This window comes from Labeo rohita, chromosome 11 (assembly GCF_022985175.1).
Source record: "Labeo rohita strain BAU-BD-2019 chromosome 11, IGBB_LRoh.1.0, whole genome shotgun sequence".
NCBI lineage: Eukaryota > Metazoa > Chordata > Actinopteri > Cypriniformes > Cyprinidae > Labeo > Labeo rohita.
Window position 1 is genome coordinate 6517937 of NC_066879.1, and position 22505 is coordinate 6540441.

Genomic DNA, 22505 nt, shown 5'->3' on the forward strand with positions numbered 1-22505 from the left:
AAAAAGAGACTGGTTTTCCTTTGCTGTAAACAATGGTTTATAAAGTTTATCAATATGGATATTTTTCTTACAAAAACACATCGATCACTTCAGAAGGCCTTTATTAACCCCCCGGAGCCGTGTGGAGTACTTTTTATGATGATGGATGCACTTTTTTGGACTTCAAAATCTCAACAGCCATTTACTGCCATTACGCTTGGAAGAGCCAGGACATTTACTAATATAACTCTGATTGTATTCATGTGAAAGAAGAAAGTCATATACACCCAGGATGACTTGAGGGTGAGTAAATCATGGGGTAATTCTCTTCTTCCTTTAAAGTTCGGGAGTATCTTTTAAATGAAATATGACCACTTTAGTGGAGAGGGATAATTTTAAGTTGACTAAAACCTAGTACTCCGTTCTTCACATAAAGTGGTGGGGTTAGGTGCTCCAAAACATTTATGAAAGTATAAATGTTTCTAAAATTATTCCTATTTTTACAGAGAATTAAACGCATAAGGCATACAACTGAACGCAACGGAGTACGCTGCATGTCGAAAAATGACTCTAAAGGGGTACCCAGAGCCTTAAATGGATAGTTCACCCAAAAGTGAAAATTCTGTCATCATTTACTCACCCTCACGTTCGTTCCAAACCTGTACGAGTTTCTTTTTCTGTTGAACTCAAAAGAAGATCTTTTGAAGAATTTTGGAAATCAAACAGTTGATGGTCCCCATTGACTTACATAGTATGGATAAAAAAAAAAAAGAAAAATACTATGAAAATCAATGGGCATCAGTTTTGTTTTTCCAAAATATCTTCCTTTCTCATCAACAGAAGACATAAGCTTACACAAGGTAGAAACAACTTAAAGGTGAGTAAATGATTATCATTTTTCGGTGAACTAACTCTTAAAAATTAACACAGAGGGGTCCTGACCAAGCATCAATGTGTGATGATTTGTGAGAATGTGCTGTTTTTACATGTGGTTTACCTGCATTTTAAATTTTGCACTCACTGCATTGTGTTTTAGGGTTAAAGGATAATGTCCAGGCAAAAACTACCAAAACATTTATTAATTAATTTGAATTATTTTAAATATACTGGAATCTATTCAATATACTGTAACAAGGTTAATCTAACTAAAAAGGTTATAACTTGAGTAAGTGCAACTAAAAATGTATGTGTAAATGAGTTTTTTAAAACAGTTTTTATCCAATAAACCAACTTTAATCAAATAAAACTGACTCTATTAAGGTTGTCCTTACTACAATAACCTTCCTGAGAAGAAAGTTTCCTTTCTTCTTTCTTCTAATGGTAACAGTCTGACCAGAAGATAAGAGACCAGGTCTTCTTTAGAAAATCTTTAGCACTAAAACATGAAGTAAGAAACAACATTGTTTGTGGTAATTGTTCCTGTTTTGCAAAAATGAGAAGAACTGGCTGACTGGCTTTGCAGTCAGCCAAAGGTGTGAAATAGAGGAAGTTGGTATATTCTCTTCGTGCTTAAATGTATTATATATCTATTCAGTTTGTGAGCTGTAAAAATACAGCAAATATTCTAAATTCTAATGGATCACCAATTACAAGTTCGCATTCCAAGCAGAACTTTTTCAGGAAGACTCATGTTTATACAGGCAGAGGTAATAAGGTTAATTGCTTTTACGGACCTTAGCATGCACATGAAGGAGTATGTTGCTCCAGATACCAGCATAAAGACTGACTCACTACAAAAAGTAGCTACATATGACGGAATAAAATGTAAAAAGCAGAACTGGTGAGTCTGAAGTCTGTTGTGAAATTAGTAGTCATGATAATGCAATATACAAGAAAGAACAGGTCATGCAGAGAAAGAATATTAGAAAACAGTTAGGAGACCCATCAGCTAAATGTTTGTTGACCTGTCGATGTCAACAATGGTGTGTCCCGAGACGTTAACAGCTATGCGATGTGCTGTACTGTACGTTTTGAGTGAGATATAAATGTTGACAAACTAGTTAATCCTGTATATTTAGAAATAGCATAACGTGTGCTTAAATGTGTCATCACAAACCATTAGAGTTTGAGTCACTGTTTCGGTGGTGTCAGTTTCTTATAAAAAGATTTTTCCCAATTAACAGAATAGGCCATTGTCACCAAAGATGAGTGTTGTTGAAAGTGTCATCTTACAGGCATTTTATTGTCATAGTGATGTCAAAACTTTTCAAACGGTAAATACAGGGTTACCAGTGAGATAACAGTGACAGTGGAAAGCTTGAAAAGATATATGAGAAATGCGTGAAGGTTGGGAACAGGATATTCTGGAATATGAATCACTTAAAAACCATGCAACCACGCAAAACATGGAAACTATGATTTAATTATAATGCTAGCCATTGACTTCCATAGCATTTTTTCAAAACAACGGTAGTAACTGGCTACCGTCAATATTCTTCGAAACAAAGGAGCTCATACAGGTTTGGGACAACTTCAGGTAGAACTAAATGAGAATTTTTAGTTTTGGGTGAACTGTCCCTTTAAGTCTATAATGTTATAAACTCCAAAACGATTAATGAATAAATGTAGTTCTGCTGTAATAATTATTATTGATCATTTTAATAATGATACGAGACTACACACAGTGTTTTTTTTGTTGTTTTTTTTTCCAAAAGAAAAGATTGAAACAAGGCTGAAATAAAATATTATATAAATGAGCCAAATATTATATAAATGAGCCATACTACACTTTAAAAAATGCTGGGTTATATTTTTTAACCTAAATTCTGGGTTCAGCCCAGCAAGTTTAACTTGTTGGGTCATTTTATTGGATTATTTTTAATATTTTTTACCCAGGTGCTGGGTAGTTTTTCAGTAACTAAGCTGCTGCATTCTTCGAAAAATGTGTTGTTGTGTTCAAACAAAGAAAGGAGCTCATACAAGTTTGGGACAACTTCAGGTAGAACAAAATGAGAATTTGTAGTTTTGGGTGAATTGTCCCTTTAAGTCTACAATGTTATAATCAGTAAACTCCAAAACAAGTAATGAATAAATGTAGCTCTGCTGTAATAATTATTACTGATCATTTTAATAATGATACGAGACAACACACAGTGTTTTTTTTTTTTTTTTGTTAACTAAAACCAAAAAAAAAGATTGAAACAAGGCTGAAATAAAATATTATATAAATTAGCCAAATATTATATAAATGAGCCATACTACACTGGATTATCTTTTAATATTTTTACCCAGGTGCTGGGTCATTTTTTAACTCAAATGCTGGGTTTAACTTGTTGGGTCATTTTATTGGGTTATTTTTAATATTTTTTACCCAGGTGCTGAGGTAGTTTTTCCGTAACTAAGCTGCTGCGTTCTTCGAAAAATGTGTTTTTGTGTTCAAACGAAAAAAGGAGCTTATACAGGTTTGGAACAACAGGAGGTAGAACAAAATGTGAATTTTTAGTTTTGGGTGAACTATCTCTTTAAGTCTGTAATATTATAATCAGTAAACTCTAAAACAAGTAATGAATAAATGTAGCTCTGCTGTAATAATTATTAATAATTATTATTAACAATTTTAATAATGATACAAGACTACACACAGTGTTTTTTTGTTAACTAAAACCAAAAAAACAAGGTTGAAAAAAATATTATTTAAATGAGCCATACTACACTCTAAAAAATGTTGGGTTATTATTTTTTTTAACCCAAATGCTGGCCCGTTGGGTCATTTTATTGGGTTATTTTTATGCAATATACAAGAAAGAACAGGTCATGCAGAGAAAGAATATTAGAAAACAGTTAGGAGACCCATCAGCTAAATGTTTGTTGACCTGTCGATGTCAACAATGGTGTGTCCCGAGACGTTAACAGCTATGCGATGTGCTGTACTATACGTTTTGAGTGAGATATAAATGTTGACAAACTAGTTAATCCTGTATATTAATAAATGCTGGCCCGTTGGGTCATTTTATTGGGTTATTTTTAATATTTTTACGCAGGTGCAGGGTTATTTTTTAACCCAAATGCTGGGTTTAACTTGTTGGGTCATTTTATTGAGTTATTTTTAATATTTTTTACCCCGGTGCTGGGTAGTTTTTCTGTAACTAAGCTGCTGGGTCATTTTTAACCCTGTTTTTTTTCTACCCAACTGCTGGGTTAAGCCTGTCTCTGACGAAACAACCCAGTTGTTGAGTTACAGTCAGAGCACGGGCTTTTTAAATCCTCTACAGGAGAGAGTCTTTTCTGTGCTGTAAATTGTATTGTTTTACGCAGCGGTTGTTTTGCAGGATAGAAACGCCTTTTGCCTTGCATAAAATGAATGAAGTTTATTCATTTTTGTACTAAGTTTAATTTAGTTTAATCTTAAAATATGTTCTCTAATGTTAGTACTGTTTGTTTATGGGCAGGTTTTGGAGTCAGTCACAGCACCTTTCAGCTATGAGTGAAACACGAGGCCACGGTCTGAAGTTCGCAGTTAACCCGGTGAACAGCAGCCCTTCACCAGCTCAGATTTCACAGACACACCGGCACAAGAATTAGCGCTATTTCAGTAAAAAGCGATTACAGAGAACGGCTGAATACACTAAAATTAAAATGCTACTTTTTTATGTCTTAAATGCTTGTTAAAAGAGTTTAGATGTATGTAATATTGTAAACTATGCTGTATTAACCGATATAAATTCAATTTGTCTTGTATTTTGTCCATGTGTTCTTGCTTGATAATAAATGTTCATCTTTTGATTATTGTTGTTGCCTCTAGTAATTCTGTGTGTGTTTTTATAAGTTCCAGTCCATTTTAAGCCAGCAATATAATAATTTTTAAACAATAGACAATTGACAATTGGTAAAAACATTTAACCCAACCAGCTGTGTCAAAATAACCCAGAATGTATTCTGTCCAGTATTTACCCAGTGCTGGGTTGCCAAATAACCCAAGTTGGGTTGTTTTTAACCCAGCATTTTTGAGAGTGTACGGAATTGGTGCAAACTGCTAAAAAAAAAAAAAAAAAAAAAACACACACACACATTAAAAAGCATTTAATAATTCAAATCTTATATGTTTACTATGATCCTTCTATTATCTATTGAAACCCACAATAACATTTAAAATATCAGCAAGCTTAATATATTTAAAATCATTATTTATTAGGTATTTTCAATTTGGAGGTGGCTGTCGCGAACCCTAAACCCTAAATTTCAACTTATGAAAATGATATTGAAATATTTTTTGCATTTTATTTCATTGTTATTTTTAAAAATATGTGTTTCATTTTAAAAAAAAAAAATAAAATATATATATATATATATATATAAACATTTATTATTTATATATATTTTTACTTTGTAAATTATGAAACTGACTGATACATTTGACATCTCACTGATTTTAACTTTGTACAATTTTTTTAGTATGTTTTAGTGATGTGATGTGGTCGCTCATTTCATTTGAATTAATGAATCCTTAACTTTGACATTAGTATGATTAACCTTCTGCCTTTTACAAAGAAAGTTTGGATTCAAAATAAAAAAACAATCTCATAAATTACAATTGAAATATTGTTAAAATTGTAATTGTTACTGATTCACCTGTAAAAACCTTTTAATAAAATAGCAAAATATATGTTTACAGGGTAGATGCAAACTAAATTTTAATAGGTCAGTATAAACCTTCTTATTAAATATAAATATAAATATATATTATTTGTTTTGGTAGTGATAAATGCAGGGAGAGGAAACCAAACCATAAAATACAATATAAAAATTAAGTGAACAGTGACTAGAAATGTGTACCTTTAATATTATACAATTTGTATACATAGAAAATTTGTCGAAAAAGACACAAGGTGTTTCCAACTCTGACTTTGCACCAGTTCTGCAGAATGACCCAAATATTAGATAAAACTTGTTCACATTGACAATGTGAATTAAAATTAAAATGACTTGATTTTAATTTATAGATTGAGGACACATTTTAATCTAGTCCCTGAAAATCACTTCTAGTGGGTTAATACAGTGTTGTCCTGAGAGAGAATCTCTGACACTGCTTAACATACTTGATCTTTCTGACCTTACTTTACCAGAAAATCTTGTGTGTTGCGAGACGCTCTTTCTCGGAAGACATGTTCTTACCTGCGTCTGTTTGAAAGCGACTCTTCTGTTTCATTGTTCATGAGAATATGACTCGAACCCCCCTGCCCTCCTTCATGCATGACCTCAATCTGTGAGAAGCCACAGGAAGACAGAAGCGCTAGTCAAAAACTGTACAGGATTCAATTGAAAGAAAAACAGCATTATGTATGAACTGAATGTATAATGTGTATAATGTGTAAAGCATGCATATGAATGCTTTTTAGGTGCTTTTTTAAAATACATACTTAATTCAGATGTGACCATGTAACTGATCTACCTTGATGCCACCTTTGGCTTTGCGAATATTTTTTCTTTTTGCCAGCTCTGCGTCACTGGGCTGCTTACTGGCGCTGGAGTTTTCTGTAGCTTTGCGATTTGATGCTGTCGGGTTAAACAAACAGCGTTAAACTGTAAGGTACTCATATTTTCCACTTCAATAATTCAGGATACAAAGCCTAACGTTAATGCTTTACAGTCCGAAGCATCAGTATGTTTGCAGAAAAAAGAGCACTAAAACCCCAAATGAGTCCAATTAATAACTTACTGACCAGAAATTAGTACATGCTTCTGGAAAAAAGACTGTGCAATGAGACTGCAAACAAATACCACTAAACCACTAGTGGACTGTAGGCATTTTCAGTCAATGTACACCTGGTTTATTTTAAACTCACTAGGTGCAGGTTGATGTGGGGTTTTAGGTGAAGCACGTTTTGGTGAAGACTCTGGTCGAGGTGCAACCGGTTGCACTGGCCTTGTCTGCTTTGCAGACAGCTTTTTCAAGCTTGAGTGTCTTTTCTCAAACATCTCTTGAACGTCATCCAGCCTTTTCAGAGCGATTTGAGCTTTGCTCTACATGGAAAGAGATAAAAGCTTACAGAAAAAAAAACATAATACTAGCCATATTTCGTTAAATAAAATAAGTTTTTAGCAAAAACAGATGGTCGTATCATTACAACTACAGTGGGCTCCAAAAATGTTAAATCTATGATTCTTCTAGTTTTAATCTTTTGAAAAATTAAACCAAATTTGTAATATATTTGAAATATTTAATTTTCAGTATTATTTTTAGATTAATCACTAAACAATGAAAGCTGAGGCAGCATAAGTGCTGCTATCATTAAAGCAAAAGAAGGATATACACTCAAAAAAAAAAAAAAAAATGCTGGGTTAAATACAACCCACCGCTGGGTAAAAACCAGGTTAGATGTTTAATCCAACCTTCTGGGTATTTTTATTCAATAAACTCAAATATTATAAAATCTTTAAAAAAAAAATGTTAAAGGGGTCATCGGATGCCCATTTTCCACAAGTTGATATGATTCTTTAGGGTCTTAATGAAAAGTCTATACTATACTTTGGCTAAAAATTCTCAATGGTAGTGTAAAACAACACCTTTTTTACCTTGTCAAAATGAGCTCTGCAAAAATTATCCCAGTCTGAGGGATTGTTCCTTTAAAAGCAAATGAACTCTGCTTGCCCCGCCCCTCTCTTCTCTCTGTGGAGAGACGAGCTGCTCCGAGAGATTGTTTACTTTAGCCACATTTAGCGCGTTTACTTCTGCTGTAAGTGAAGCTAGATCATGAATGATTCGCGCGGACATAGACGCATTAATTTAGATCGGGAGGTGCATTCCATTCACAAACAGATGTCGGGAGTAAATGACGACCACTATGTTCATTATTACATCCAGCAACACAACACCTCAGTCGCTCAATCTGAGATATTCTTGTCTAATTTACATCCCTGCTCCGACATCGAAACAATGGAGGTCGGACTGTTACAGCTGATCTGAGGTAAGACGCTCATGTCAATCAACTATCATGGGAGCGGCCTCTGTGGGTGTGACACCACAACGACAGGCATCTGAGAATGGCTCGATTTGAAAAAGGGGATATTATTTTTACAGATTAATAAAAACTACTGCATGGATTTTTATCATTATAGGGTAGATGTGTACATACACTGCCAACACACATTAATGTTCAAACAACATGAAAAAGTCAACTTAGCATCCGATGACCCCTTTAACAAATGGAACCTTCATGTAAAGTGTTCCAAACAATTTGATTAATTGCCAAAAATAGGCTTTTGGATTCCACTGTATACAAATGTATTCAAATGTAACCAGATTGTTTTGTACCTTGATCAGCTCTGAGAGGATGATCTCATACTGATTGCTGAGGTCTTTGAGGTGACTGAGCTGCTGCTCTTTGGCTGTGTTCATGTACCGCTCGATGTCCTGCAGCGCTGCTTCTGCACCTTCCTGGGTCTGACATCTGTCTACGGCTTGAGAGGCCAACAGATACACTCCACTCTCACACCACTGGTTTACCTGCCAACACACAACCACAGAGACACACCAATGCATCTATTTGTCCTGGACCCAGTTTAAAACTAGAAAGGCAAACACTGCAGGTTATTTAATTCAGTAATATTAAAATAAATAAAATAAAAGTGATTAAAGGAAGCTGCTGTCATTTTTTTTTATTTATTACGCAAACAGATAAAGTCAGCCATAAATGGTTTTTAATTATTATCTACACTGAAAAAACATGAAGTTTTAAAGTAGAAAAATTTAAATAGTATTTTCATGTAAAACATACTTCATTTTTTACCATGTAAAACTAAAACTGTCATTAACTGACACAGCTGAAAAACTAACAAATATCAGATTAAACTAAAAGAGAATTAGAAACATTACTTTGGCAACTAACTGAAATAAATAAGATGAAATTTAGGTACAAAAATTATTATAACAAAAATAAATAAAATATTTCAAAACTGATGAAAGTGCCAAAAGTACATAAAAACGGTAAAACTTCAATTAAAATTCAAATAGAATATTTTGTTTCTATTCTTTCTATTTAACGTTTTTCTTGTTTTACTCTTCAATGAAACTAACTTTTTACATGGCAAAAAAAATAGATTTAAATAAACTAAAGATTCATAATGCAAAAACTACACTGATAAAAATGATTTTGTGGTGAAGCAAATACCACAGAAAAACTAATGTCATTTCTACATGAAAAATAAAAAAAAATGAAAAGTTAATTCTATATTAACTTTAAAAAGTTAATTCTATATTAGTACTCAAATCAAGTGTAGAAATTAAAGCGTAAATATCAACGTTATAAAATTAAGTAAAACCTACTCAGCTTTTCTGATACCGCTGTTCCCAGCATGCACTACTGTCATTGTGTACCAAGTATCTGCGTTCAGGTGACTGCCATATTACTAGTTATGTAGATATGGTGTCTATATGGTATTATTTACAATATATATCAATCATTTCAAGGTAAAAACTCAATGTTAATGTGTCTGTGTAGTCATTTGACAGGATGTGAGTTGTTTTACGGACCTCGTCGATTCGTTTGTGGATTTCAAGTGATTTGGTCAGGATGTCACGTTTCTTTTTGGCCTCGTTGCTGAAGTCATCGCAGATCCGACGCAGTTCGACACACTTTGGTCGAATGGAGTCCACGGCGTAGTGGTTACTTTGAATGAGCTGGTCACCATGCTGAGCGTGAAGCTGAGCCTTCTCCAAGGACTCCTGTACACAAAAAATATTAACAGACTATGATTGATTTACACTGCTATGTGTTGTAACAGTAGGAAGAGTCTTTTATTCATTATCAAAGTTCAGCTTTATGTACCGCACGCATTCACATAATATCTGCACATTCTTGGCATTCTGAAAAAGGCCAAGAAATGAAATGCACTGTCTTTCTAGATAAGCTGATTGATTAGGAGAGTTAAGCTAGTTAAAAATCTTGCTGGTGACACCAGCACACCAACATTTCATGATAAGGACCAGCATGCAAAATATGCATTGGTAACCAGTACTGCAGGTTTTTTAGTCCTTGCAAATATTGCTGTGTGTGTGGTTGTGTTTATATATATATACACACACACACACACACACACATATATATATATATATATATATATACACACACACACATATATACTGTTTTGATCCACTTCAAATTTTGGACACTGTGTGTTTTTATATATATATACACACACACATATATATATATATATATATATATATATAAATAAACACATACACAGTGTGTGTTATAAAATTAACTGTGTGTTTTTATATATATATACACACACATATATATATATATATATATATATAAATAAACACACACACACAGTGTCCAAAATTTGAAGTGGATCAAAACAGTTGTCCTAAAACAAGAACGGGTTTTAGTTTTTGGCTTCAGGACAGCTTTGATTAAAGTTTCTGATCCACTTCAAACGTTGACTACTGTATACATACCTACATACAGTGGAGATCAGAGAACAATCTATAAATACTTAATTTTTTTTTTTTTTTTTTTTTTTTTTTCTGAAATATTGTTAATCTTCATTACTCAAAATTTGAAGGAATATTACCTGTAGGTATACCACTGTTCTACTAACATGTGTAACAAAATATCCAAGGCATTTCAACAAAAACTTTTGTGAAAAACAAACTGATCAAAATTAGAGAACAGCAACCACTGGTACAGAAGAGCGTTACAGCTATCAGCATTTAGCAGGAAGTGTAGATGCTCTTGCTTTAAATGACTTCAGCACATTTACGGCTGCAGGACATCAAGGGGAAAAAAACTGTGCAACACGTAACGCAGCCTATCCAGAAGTTTCCAGGGGGTGCTACTGTAAAAAAGAATGTGGGTACAACTTCCAGTGAGGCGGCGGATGTAGTATACCAATGTTATTTTGTGTGCTAATTAGCGAAGAGGTTAAGTGTTTTTTGGACCGTTGTTTACTTTGTAAAGTTGCAAGCCTTTATAAGAGATGTCACTACGGTTCTTAGGGACAACGTATGCTTTTCGAATTTGTGTTCCCACATCGTTAGCAAGTTTGGATAAATCTTAAATGGCTGTCAACTAGTAAAATGGCATTTGAACCGAGACATCAGAGCTTGTGTTAAAGGGCACTTCCGTAGAAGCCTCACTTTCTGTCCAGTCATGTGCGCGATTTACTTTGCGTGTTGTAATGTTCGACCCCTAGATCTTACTTTGCCAGTACATTTTCATTGGGACTTATTTAATAATTACATTTTGAAATACCCAGTCATACAAGTAATATGAAGAATACAAATTGTTTCAGGAAAATTAAATATTTGCCATACACAATTAATATATGTGTACACTATTCTTCTATTAAATCATATTGATATTCGTACTGGCATTTAATGGCACTATTTAATGGGTAAATTAATTTATCAGAGTCAGAAATTCAACAAACAAACACACACGCAGTTAAGCTTTCATTTGTGCATATAACAAGTCGATCTATGGAAACTGTGGTGAATGCTTCTTCCGACGGAGCTTCACAGGCTTTTGGCTGTTTTATTTTTTACTAACCACCACGTCGCGCTGTTTTCGAAACTCTCGAAGCTTTGAATCTTTTCCCGAAACAGCCAGAGGAAAGTCACTCCTGTCAACTGTTGAATGAATGAGAGTCACGTCCCGCTTGTTTACTTTGAACCGGAAGACGCTCCCACTTTTGACGCAAGGCCTCATGGGGCGTAGGAAACTTGTGGATATTTGCTGAGTTTCAGTCCAGTTTTGTGACAGAAAGGAAACTCAAATGGCAGAAAGCAACATTCTATTTGTTTTTTAAGTTGATTTAGCTAGAAAGGTGAAGTAATCGCGCCAACGCACACAAACACCAAACATATCAGTTCCAGGCTTCTAGCATTGCTAACTTAACAGTGCAGTTGGTACTTTATCAAAATAAAACACAATGAACCCAACATCTTCGCGCCGGCCTCACTGTGTTAGAACGCGACTGAAGTACAAAGTCTATAATTTACATACTAAATAATAGTTTAACATATGGATGCATCGCAAATATGGAAATATAATGGAATATTTGGATTTGTGCCGAACGAGAGAGGTAGGATACAAGAGCACAAAGCACCATTTCGCAAGTGCACAAGCCTTTAAAATATACGTTACTCTTTTGTCAGTGAGAGACGCGTTCAGAATCAGCACATGCTCACTTGTCTAGTGTGCTTTGTTTTCAAGCGCGCAACTCACAGCATTCGCATTCTGCTGGCGGTTATCAAACAGAGTTGCATTACTGCGGGCGCCCCTTTCTGGATTGAGGGTGAATTGCCTGTACTCGTTGTAAGGCCTCATGCACTGAACCGAGATGTCCACACCGTGACGGTTCGGTACAAATACATGTATCGTTACACCCCTAATAGTTTGGTAACTGTAGTGGGTTTCACCAACTGTGTCACCAAGAAGATTTTTAGCCTGGTTTAGATCTGAACTCTGGCCTGGCAATTTCATTATTTCAGTGTTCTTAGCTTTAAGGAATTGCTTTACCTGTTTTACAGTGTGACGTGGGCATTGTCTTGCATGAATATTGCAGGCGGATTGAAAGATAAACATAATAAACATCCCCCAAACCAAGACACTTCCTCTTCCACCTTTCACTGACTTTTTTATGCTCTTGAGCTTCAGTCTTTCCTCAGTTGGACGCTGAACAAAGTGTTTCTTATCAGACCTAAATCAATTTAACTTCTCATCACTAAAGTGAACTTTGGACCAGTTCTCTTCTCTCCACACAACATGCTCCTCAGCAAAGGTGAACTTAGCCTTTTGATATTTTCTGCTCATGAGAGGTTTGGTCACTGCAGAGAGGTCACTTCAGTCTGACTTTTCTTAACCATGCTGAGACTGATCCTTACCCTGTTCAGTACTCAACTGGCAAGCAATTCCAGCTGCAGTGCTAAACCGCCATCTTGCAATCTCAGTGAAAATTGAAGAAATGCTGGCAGTTAAATAGGGTTTGTCAGATAATTAAGGAACGTGCCAGATTAACACCAGTAACTTGGAGGTATTTGTAAGTGTTCTCTAATTTTGATCAGAGTTCTTTCTCAAATATAAGATTTTTATAATGTTTCAGAATACGTTTCATTTATGAAATGTGCTTTAAAAAACTGCACTTACACTCCTGTTAGGATACATTTGAATAGGACAAAGCAGTGACCTTAAAATTGAGGAAACTGTAGGTTGTTCTCTAATTTTGATCTCCACTGCACACAGATTTATACAGTGACTGGGGAAAGTAAAATCTAACCTGGTTTAACCCAGGGAGCAGAACAAATGCTTGTTGCTAAGCCCTGTATGCTTTGCATACCAGGCCTAGTTTTAGATGCAAAAGATTTTGACCTGAGCTTTGTCCTCCAAGGCTTTCAGATCTCCCAGTAGATGTTCCACCCGAGCCACACAGTCGCCGGTGTCAGACAGGCCCAGCAAGGTCTCCGTCAGGCTGTCTAGAGAAACTTTCACCTGACACAATGGATGCAACAGAGCAATTTCAGCTTGGCAGACAACCGCTACAGGGATATTTGGTATAATGGCTGCATACTAAGTTTACAGAGACTTCATTTGAGCCAATCCATTGCACCGTACCTCTCTGAAGTCCTGCTCAAAGTGGCGTAACTGTAAGCACTGCTCTAATTTGAGGTGATGCCTCGACCAGAACTGTTCAAACGCATTCTCCGTCTCATCGAGCTGCGCTAACAACCTGAGACAAACAAACAAACGCTTTTACAGTGTGTATGTCAGAGGAGCTGAAGTGAATTAGATTTCACAGAGGAACATGAGATGTTACCAGGCTTTAAAGAATAATAACTACTGTAACAAGAACTGCACTCATCTGTTTGAAATAGAGGAAATGACTTCAATATGAAAATCTAAAAATATTTAACAATATTCCTGTTCCTACTGTGAATGACTCATGGTGCAAGTTTTAAAAAAAATGCTCATAATCTTTCATTAGAATAAAACTTGCTCTGTGACTTTTTTGGCTGATGCCATCAAGATCTTTATTTAAAATTCCTGGTGGTTAAAATCTCCTAAAAAGTAAATGTGCTGTTTTACTCACGTATGTCATATTTGCATGTCACGTAGGCACCCAGAAATGCGTTATGGCATAATTCCAGCTAACAGGTTGTGAACAAAGGCTTTTGCAGTAGTGTTAATAGAACGTTCGTTCAAAGTTATCTGGTCTTTAAACATGTTCTCAAAATGAGCATAAAAACATTATTTATACTTCCTTTATGGAATGTTTTGTTTTTTTTTTAGTAACATTTGTTGTCAAAATGATAAAATGGAACATCTGCATTACCAACGTTCTATTGTTAGCTGGGATTCTGCAAAAGTTATCATAATTGTGATCCTGGACCACAAAACCAGTCTTAAGTAGCACAGGTATATTTGTAGCAATAGCCAAAATACACTCTATGGGTCAAAATTAGCGATTTTTATTTTACACCAAAAATCATTAGGATATTAAGTAAAGACTTCCTGCTGTCAATGTATCAAAACTTAATTTTTGATTAGTAATATGCATTGCTAAGAACTTTATTTGGACAACTTTAAGGGCGATTTTCTCAATATTTTGATTATTTTTTTATCTATTTTTTTAAATATTTTTCCACCCTTAAATTACAGATTTTCAAACAGTTATAGTATATAGTATAGTAGTATATCAGACAAATATCGTCTTATCCTAACAAATCTTGCATCAGTGGAAAGCTAATTTATTCAGCTTTAAGATGATAAAAATGACACTTATGACTGGTTTTGTGGTCCTGGGTCACAACTGATAGTATGATATTTTGTGTTTGGCCAAATTTTTTTACACACCTCTCAACGGTTGTTTGGTTCTCTACCTCATCTGGGTTTAAAACGTGGCTCTCAGTTTTGCTGGCCTGGTCTTTGATACAGGACAGCAGAGTATTTCCTTGTTTTATAGCCAATTTCAGCTCGTCCTGTGCAGAGAGAAGGAAATGTGGCTTACAATTACTGCAAGATTTGTATATATGCAAATATTAATTCAATCAAGATAAACATACATATTGTTTTGCTGTTCCACACTATGTTAGAAACGTAACCAAGGTCACGTAACTGATAAAAGATAACCGAGAGATTCCACATGTATACAGTAGGACAAAACTATAATGACATGCATTAAACAAATCATATGACAACAGAAGAACCAACATGAACTACTGTTTCATGAATGTGATGCGCTACCTTGAGCTTATCGTGTTTTTCGGTGTGTGATATGAGCAAATCTTTGGTGCACTGCACGTCATTGGGAAGTTCGGTTTCTGCCAGGTCAGTTCCAAACTGCTGCAGCATCTGTGCTGTGCTCTTCACTGTCAACGCGAAGTTCTCAATGGCCTAGGGCACAACATTTTAACACAGTCTGAATAGATAATATATATGGAGGTCAATCAAAAGGTTACATGCTTATACAAAACTGAGCACTGTACATACAGTACATTTATGTTTATATTTGGGCTGTCAGTTGATTCAAATTTTTTGATCTAAGTAATTACACAATGTTTTGATTAATTCGCAAAATAAATTTGACTGTGAAAATACCCATAAAAGATTATTTAAAGCTATTTTTGTGGTAAATGAGAAAGTGTCACGTAGACATTACAAACTGTAGGTTTAGAAAGAAATATTTTATTTGATTCAACATAGAATTTATTACACATAAACATTTAGGCAGCAATGGCCTAATGTAAACTATGGAACATAAAACATATGAAATATAAGATTACATACAGGCCTGGGTGCGGGGCCAGCACGTTGTGTTAAACTGACAGCCCTAGTTTATATACACACACACGCACACACACACACACACACACACACACACATATATATATATATATATATATATATATAAAAAAAATAAAACTTTCTTACAGTGCGATGGTGAATCCATTGACTGTGGCAATAGTCCAGGGTTCCCCCCCAGGTCACAGGTCAGCTGGCCTTTGTCAATGTAGCCATGCAAGTCTGACAGGGAATTTAGCATAACAATCTACAAGAGAAGAGAAAAGCACACAGACTTACCCATAATATATATTAAGTGTATTTGGGGTAACAGTAACTAAATGTTTGCCCTATATTACTACAAAGTTACATTTAAAGGACAAGTCCACTTCCAGAACAACAATTCACAAATAATTTACTCACCCCCCCTGTCATCAAAGATGTTCATGTCTTTTTGTCTTCAGTCGTTAAGAAATTATGGTTTTTTGAAGAAAACATTTCAGCATTTTTCTCCATATAATGGACTTCATTGGTATCCCGATTTTAAACTTCCAAAATGTAGTTTAAATGCAGCTTTAAAGGGCTCTAAATGATCCCAGCTGAGAAAAAAGGGTCTTATCTAGCGAAAATATCAGTCATTTTTTTCTGAATTTTTTATTTTTATTTTTTTTAAGCAAAAAAAGCTCGTGTACCACAGGCCCTGGGATGCACGTTCATGTACTACTGAATCATGTCAAAAGGTCAAGCCAAATGTAGGTGGAACTACAGACCCAGTGTTTACAAAGCGAATACACAAAGACTAAGAAAGTGCAAGTACGTCAAACGCTGTTTACAGATAAAAAGGTACAATGATGTCAGACGATTTTGAAGTTGTAGGAGAAAATAAAATTTTGACACATTCTACTTTTTTGAGCCGGAGCACACAGACGATGAACAATTCAAAGTAGTGATGGTAAGTTTGGATCATTTTACTGACTCGGATCTTTGAGTCTCGTTCAGCAGAATGAACGAATCATTTCATTCATTTTAGCAAAATCAACATCATGTGACAGCCCCTTAAGATGAACGAACGTCTCGAAAAACCCGAAGACTCGAAACAGGTGAACTAATTCCAGTACAGAACCTAATAGGATGTTGCGCATGCGCAACTGAACGAATCACTCCCCGAGACGACTCGTTCTTCCCGAGTCACATTAAAGATTCGTTCAAAATGAACGAATCATTCAAGAACGATCCATGGATGCACATCCCAGGGCCTGTGCTACACAAGCTTTTGTGCTTGAAAAGTATACAATTTTTTATTTTTCGAAAACAATGACTGATCGTTTCGCTAGATAAGACCCTTCTTCCTCGGCTGGGATCGTTTAGAGCCCTTTGAAGCTGCATTTAAACTGCATTTTGGAAGAAATGAACTGAAGACAGAGAGATATGAACATCTTGGATGACAAGGGGGTGAGTAAATAATTTGTAAATTGTTGTTCTGGAAGTGGACTTCTCCTTTAAATACCACAGTTGCTTTTATTAACAGTCAGACCCAACAACCTCAAACCGCTCATATGATGACTATCACATGAACTTTAGTATTATTACAGCAACTTTCCAACCTTTCCTTAAAATATGCATGCAAACATTTTGCAAGACATATATCCTTTGATTAAAAAAATGGTGTTATAGTGAGGCACTTAGAACAGAAATAAAAAAAAATTAAGGAATAAATAAATATGTTTAAAAGCATACATATTAGGCATCTGTTATCTTGTGTAATATTAGAGCTATAAAACTGTTGAAATGCTAATTTTCACAGATTTCTAAAGCAATAGCTCACCCAAAAATAAAAATTACCCTATGATTTACTCACCCTCAAGCCATCCTATTGTATATGACTTTATTCTTTCAGACAAATACAGTCAGAGTTATATATAAAAATGTCCTGGCTCTTCCAAGTTTTGCAATGGCAGTGAATAGGTGTTGAGATTTTGAAGCAAAACAAAGTGAATCCATCATAAAAAGTGTCCCACTTTTAATAAAGGCCTTCTGAATCAATGCATTTGTCTAAGAACAATATCCATATTTAAAACTTTCTAAACTGTAATCTTTAGTTTCCGCTAACTGAAAAGGTAGTTTTCAATCAGCTGAACAACTACTTAAATTCAAATGGATACCTGGACAATTTTCAATCTGGTTTCCAACCGCATCACAGTACAGAGACAGCGCTCGTTAAGATAAATGATATTCGCTTAAATTCTGATTCTGGAAAAATATCAGTGCTGTACTACTAGATCTTAGTGCTGTGTTTGATACTGTCGATCATAACATTCTTCTAGAGAGACTGGAAAACTGGGTCGGGCTTTCTGGGATGGCTCTCAGTTGCTTCAGGTCATACTTAGAAGAGAGAGGTTATTATTTGAGTATAGGAGGGCATAAGTCTAAGTGGACGTCCATGACGTGCGGAGTCCCTCAAGGCTCAATTCTAACGCCGCTCTTGTTTAGCCTGTATATGCTCCCACTAAGTCAAATAATGAGAAAGAACCAAATTGCCTATCACAGCTATGTTGATGATACCCAGATTTACCTAGCCTTATCGCCAAATGACTACGGCCCCATTGATTCCCTTTGCCAATGCATTGATGAAATTAACAGTTGGACGTGCCAGAACTTCCTTCAGTTAAACACGGAGAAAACTGAAGTCATTGCATTTGGAAGCAAAGAGGAAGTTCTTAAGGTGAATGCATACCTTGACTCTAGGGGTCAAACAACTAAAAACCAGTCAGGAATCTTGGTGTGATTCTGGAGTCAGACCTTAGTTTCAGTAGTCATGTCAAAGCAGTAACTAAATCAGCATACTATCATCTCAAAAACATTGCAAGAATTAGATGTTTTGTTTCCAGCCAAGACTTGGAGAAACTTGTTCATGCCTTTATCACAAGCAGGGTGGATTATTGTAATGGTCTCCTTACTGGCCTTCCAAAGAAAACCATTAGACAGCTGCAGCTCGTCCAGAACGCTGCTGCCAGGATTCTGACTGGAACCAGAAAATCTGAGCATATCACACCAGTCGTCAGGTCCCTACACTGGCTTCCAGTTATTTTTAGAAATGATTTTAAAGTACTTTTACTCGTTTATATATCACTCAATGGCCTAGGACCTAAATACGCTGCAGATATGCTCACTGAATATAAACCTAACAGACCACTCAGATCATTAGGATCGAGTCAGTTAGAAATACCAAGGGTTCACACAAAACAAGGGGAATCCGCTTTTAGCCATTATGCTGCCCGCAGTTGGAATCAGCTTCCAGAAGAGATCAAATGTGCTAAAACATTAGCTACATTTAAATCTAGACTCAAAACTCATCTGTTTAGCTGTGCATTCACTGAATGAGCACTGTGCTACGTCCGAACTGATTGCACTATGTATAATCCTTTTCTATTTTTAACTGTCTTAAATTTATTTTAAATCAATTTTTAAATCATTTTAAAAGTTTAAATTTTTTTTGGTTTTTTATTTTTGTGATTATCGTTTTTATGATTATTCTACTGCCTTTTTTGTGAATTATTGTTTTTATTATTGTTTTTGTGTTTGTTCTACTTCATTTTATGTTAAGCACTTTGAGGTACCTTTTTCTATGAAATATGCTATATAAATAAACTCGCCTTGCCTTAACCACGGCTGTGCTACATCCGCTAAAAAACCACTTTCTCACAAAAATGAGTACGACAGTTTAGATTATGGTTTATAAAGTTTTAATGGGTGTTTTTCTTACAAACATGCATCAGTTTGCTTCAGAAGGCCTTTATTGACCCCTGGAGCTGTGTGGAGTACTTTTTATGATGGATGGATGCACCTTATTGAACTTAAAAATCTCAACAGCCATTCACTGCCATTATAAAGCTTAAAAGAGCTAAGACGTTTCTTAATATAACTCTGATTGTATTTGTCTGAAAGAAGAAAGTCATATACACCTAGGATGGTTTGAGGGTGGGTAATTTTCATTTTTGGTTGAACTATCCCTTTAAGGTTTTAGAGTTCATTGTATTATGTTGCAATGAATTGGTCCCATTCGTTTTCATTGTCAATGCCCCACTGTTTGAAATAAAGGAGAGACAAAAATTCTGAACTTGTGATATACCTTTGAAAGACTAATTATCGAACTCATCTGTAGACGACATTTTGTGAAACAGAAATATGTACACCACAGCACAATCTTCATTTCCTTAACGTCACATGAGAAGCAGCATGCAGATGATAATCTCATGCACCAGCATTTGCCAGCCATAGACACATGAATATGTGGGAAAGCTGCATTACACACATTCACTGCCAACGGCTTGACGTACAAACAGCGATAAGGCATTGTACAGGAACCTCAATGTTTTTGTAACACTGTCCCCTGTATCTTCTAAAGTGGCGTTAGAGATTATCTGCACACATTCTGTAGGTTAACACCCTTTCACACATGCATAATGCAACAGGGTGACAGGTGTGTCAATAATTTAGTGGATGAGTGATCATGGTTACAAACACTCCTGAGGAACCATGCGCATCGTATGGCATATGAACGGACGTGCTGAGGGTCCAGACAGACAGAAGCATGCTTACCGGTACCTTCAATTTGAAGTCATCCCTATGTAACCGCATACTGACATCAGCGATGGCCCTCTGGAGGAGACGTGAAGGTTTCAGAACCAGAACAAGCTGGAGATTTCCTGGAAAGGAGCCCTTTGGGTCATAAAAGAAAATTAAACATACAAGTAAACATAAAGACTTGATTTCTTTCTTTGACAATTCTGTGGCATTAACCATATAAACACTTGCAACCTATGTTGTCTTTGTAACTTGTTGCATTAAATAAAAAAAAATGGGTATGATGTATATTTAGATTTTACGTATTCATGTTTGTTAATTTATTATACTTATAAAGGTATAATATAAAATATACAAGTAAAGATAGATAGATGTAAATGTAATAAAACTGCTAACCTCCTTTGATAATAATAATTAAATAATAATAATATAATAATAATAATATATGTTTGTTAATTTATTATCCTTATAAAGGTATAATATAATGTTTATTAAGGTATAATAAATAATATACACGTAAAAACTACTTTGTCAAAGTTATTGAAGTGCGTATTACAAGTAGATCATTCAAATTTCATGTAAATTCAATATTTTACCTGCTTTTATTTAGTTATTTAGCTGTTTTAATTGTTTGTGAAATTTACTAGCAATTTCCAAGTTACAAATGTTTTAACACCTGTTGTTTTAAGAGTATTTATATTATATTTAAAATTACATTAAATTGGTTTAAAATATAATGTGAAATAAAACTGGTAACCTCCTTTGATGATGCTAATAATAATAATAATAATAATAATAAGGTTATTATTTAATAAAAAATAATTTATTTTATGTATATTAAGTACATTTTACAAGTAGATAATATTTCAGTGTTTTACTTTAAAATTTTGTTCAATTCAGTGTTTTTTTTTTTTTGTTTGTGAAATTTACTAGAAATTTCCAAGTTATTTTCCAAGTTATTTTTTTAAATATTTACATTACATTTAAATTAAATTTGTTTAAAATAGAACATGTAAAATAAAACTATTAACCTCATAATAATACTGTTATACAATACAATACTGTTAATATTTAAATAAAAAACAATTTCAAGTATGTATATTTAGATTTTATATGTTTATGTTTGTAAATTCATTATATTTCTAAAGGTATAACATATAATACATAATTTACAAGTATAAAATACTTTTCAAAGTACTAAAAGTAGATAATATTTCAGTTCTTCTATTTTTCTTTATACAATTTCATGTTTAATTCAATGTTTTACCTTCTTTTTTGCTGTTTCTTTCTTTTGCTAAATATATCACTTACTGTAAAATAAGAAATGAGTATTTAAAGATTTCAATACATATAAAAAAGTATTTTAAAAATGATATTTATTTGTTTATTTACACACATACACACACATACATGCATACATAAAATCTGAAAATACAATACAAAGTAGAAGACCCAGCTTGTTAGGCCTATCTATTGTACATCTTTATACTGTACATCTTGTTCTTTTTGTTCTGAACTGCACTGAGATCTATAAACATCATGTTAAAGTGCTGTTATTTATTTCAGCAAGCTTCAGCAAGAGCCTGTACAAACCGCTATCCGTGCCAGAGAAGTGATTGCCGAGTTCCATTTGTCCTTCCTGCGATCCAGGATGATGATGAAGCCAATGCTAGCAGCATCCATGCTGAAGGAGGAACAGAAACAGAAAGGTCATTGAAACCAAAACCAGCAGGCAGAAAACAGCTTGTTCCTACAGTTGGTTTCACTACACACTTTGAAAATCATTACGACAATAAACCTTAGAAAAATAGATGAGGTTTCACCTTGGTATGCTGGTCAGGTATGTGACAACATTAACGAAATCCTCATCAGAAACTTCATTAAAGCCTGAGAACTCTGGGAAGGTGATGATAGGAGATCCATCTTTTCCTCTTCCTCCTGCAAATGCAAATGTCATGGAGTTCAGTGACTAGTTAATTCATAGTTATTATACCTGAGGAAAAAAGGTTTGACATGTTATATGGCACTCTTTGCATTTATAATGGCAGTGAATGGCTGTTGACAGGGCTCTACAGTGCGACCATTTCAGTCGATTCAGACCATTTTTCATTTGCGACTAAAAAACTATTGCGTCTGACTATGAAAAAAAATATTTAGGAGCACCAGTGTGACTGACCCGATCAGCATATTTGTGTTTGCGCAAAGGTTTCTATGTGT

At 34.7% G+C, this 22505-nt stretch overlaps 1 protein-coding gene across 1 annotated transcript in view; it reads right to left on the minus strand.

Annotated features, from left to right (window-relative positions):
* mcf2l2 (MCF.2 cell line derived transforming sequence-like 2) overlaps positions 1-22505 on the minus strand; it is a 113333-nt gene that overhangs the window by 47902 nt on the left and 42926 nt on the right. The window contains 14 exon segments of the mRNA XM_051122421.1: positions 6091-6179; positions 6368-6471; positions 6762-6939; positions 8231-8422; positions 9449-9640; positions 13296-13415; positions 13539-13653; positions 14778-14902; positions 15168-15317; positions 15855-15902; positions 15904-15972; positions 20304-20423; positions 21882-21972; positions 22112-22226. Coding sequence (XP_050978378.1) covers positions 6091-6179; positions 6368-6471; positions 6762-6939; positions 8231-8422; positions 9449-9640; positions 13296-13415; positions 13539-13653; positions 14778-14902; positions 15168-15317; positions 15855-15902; positions 15904-15972; positions 20304-20423; positions 21882-21972; positions 22112-22226 — 1708 coding nt within the window.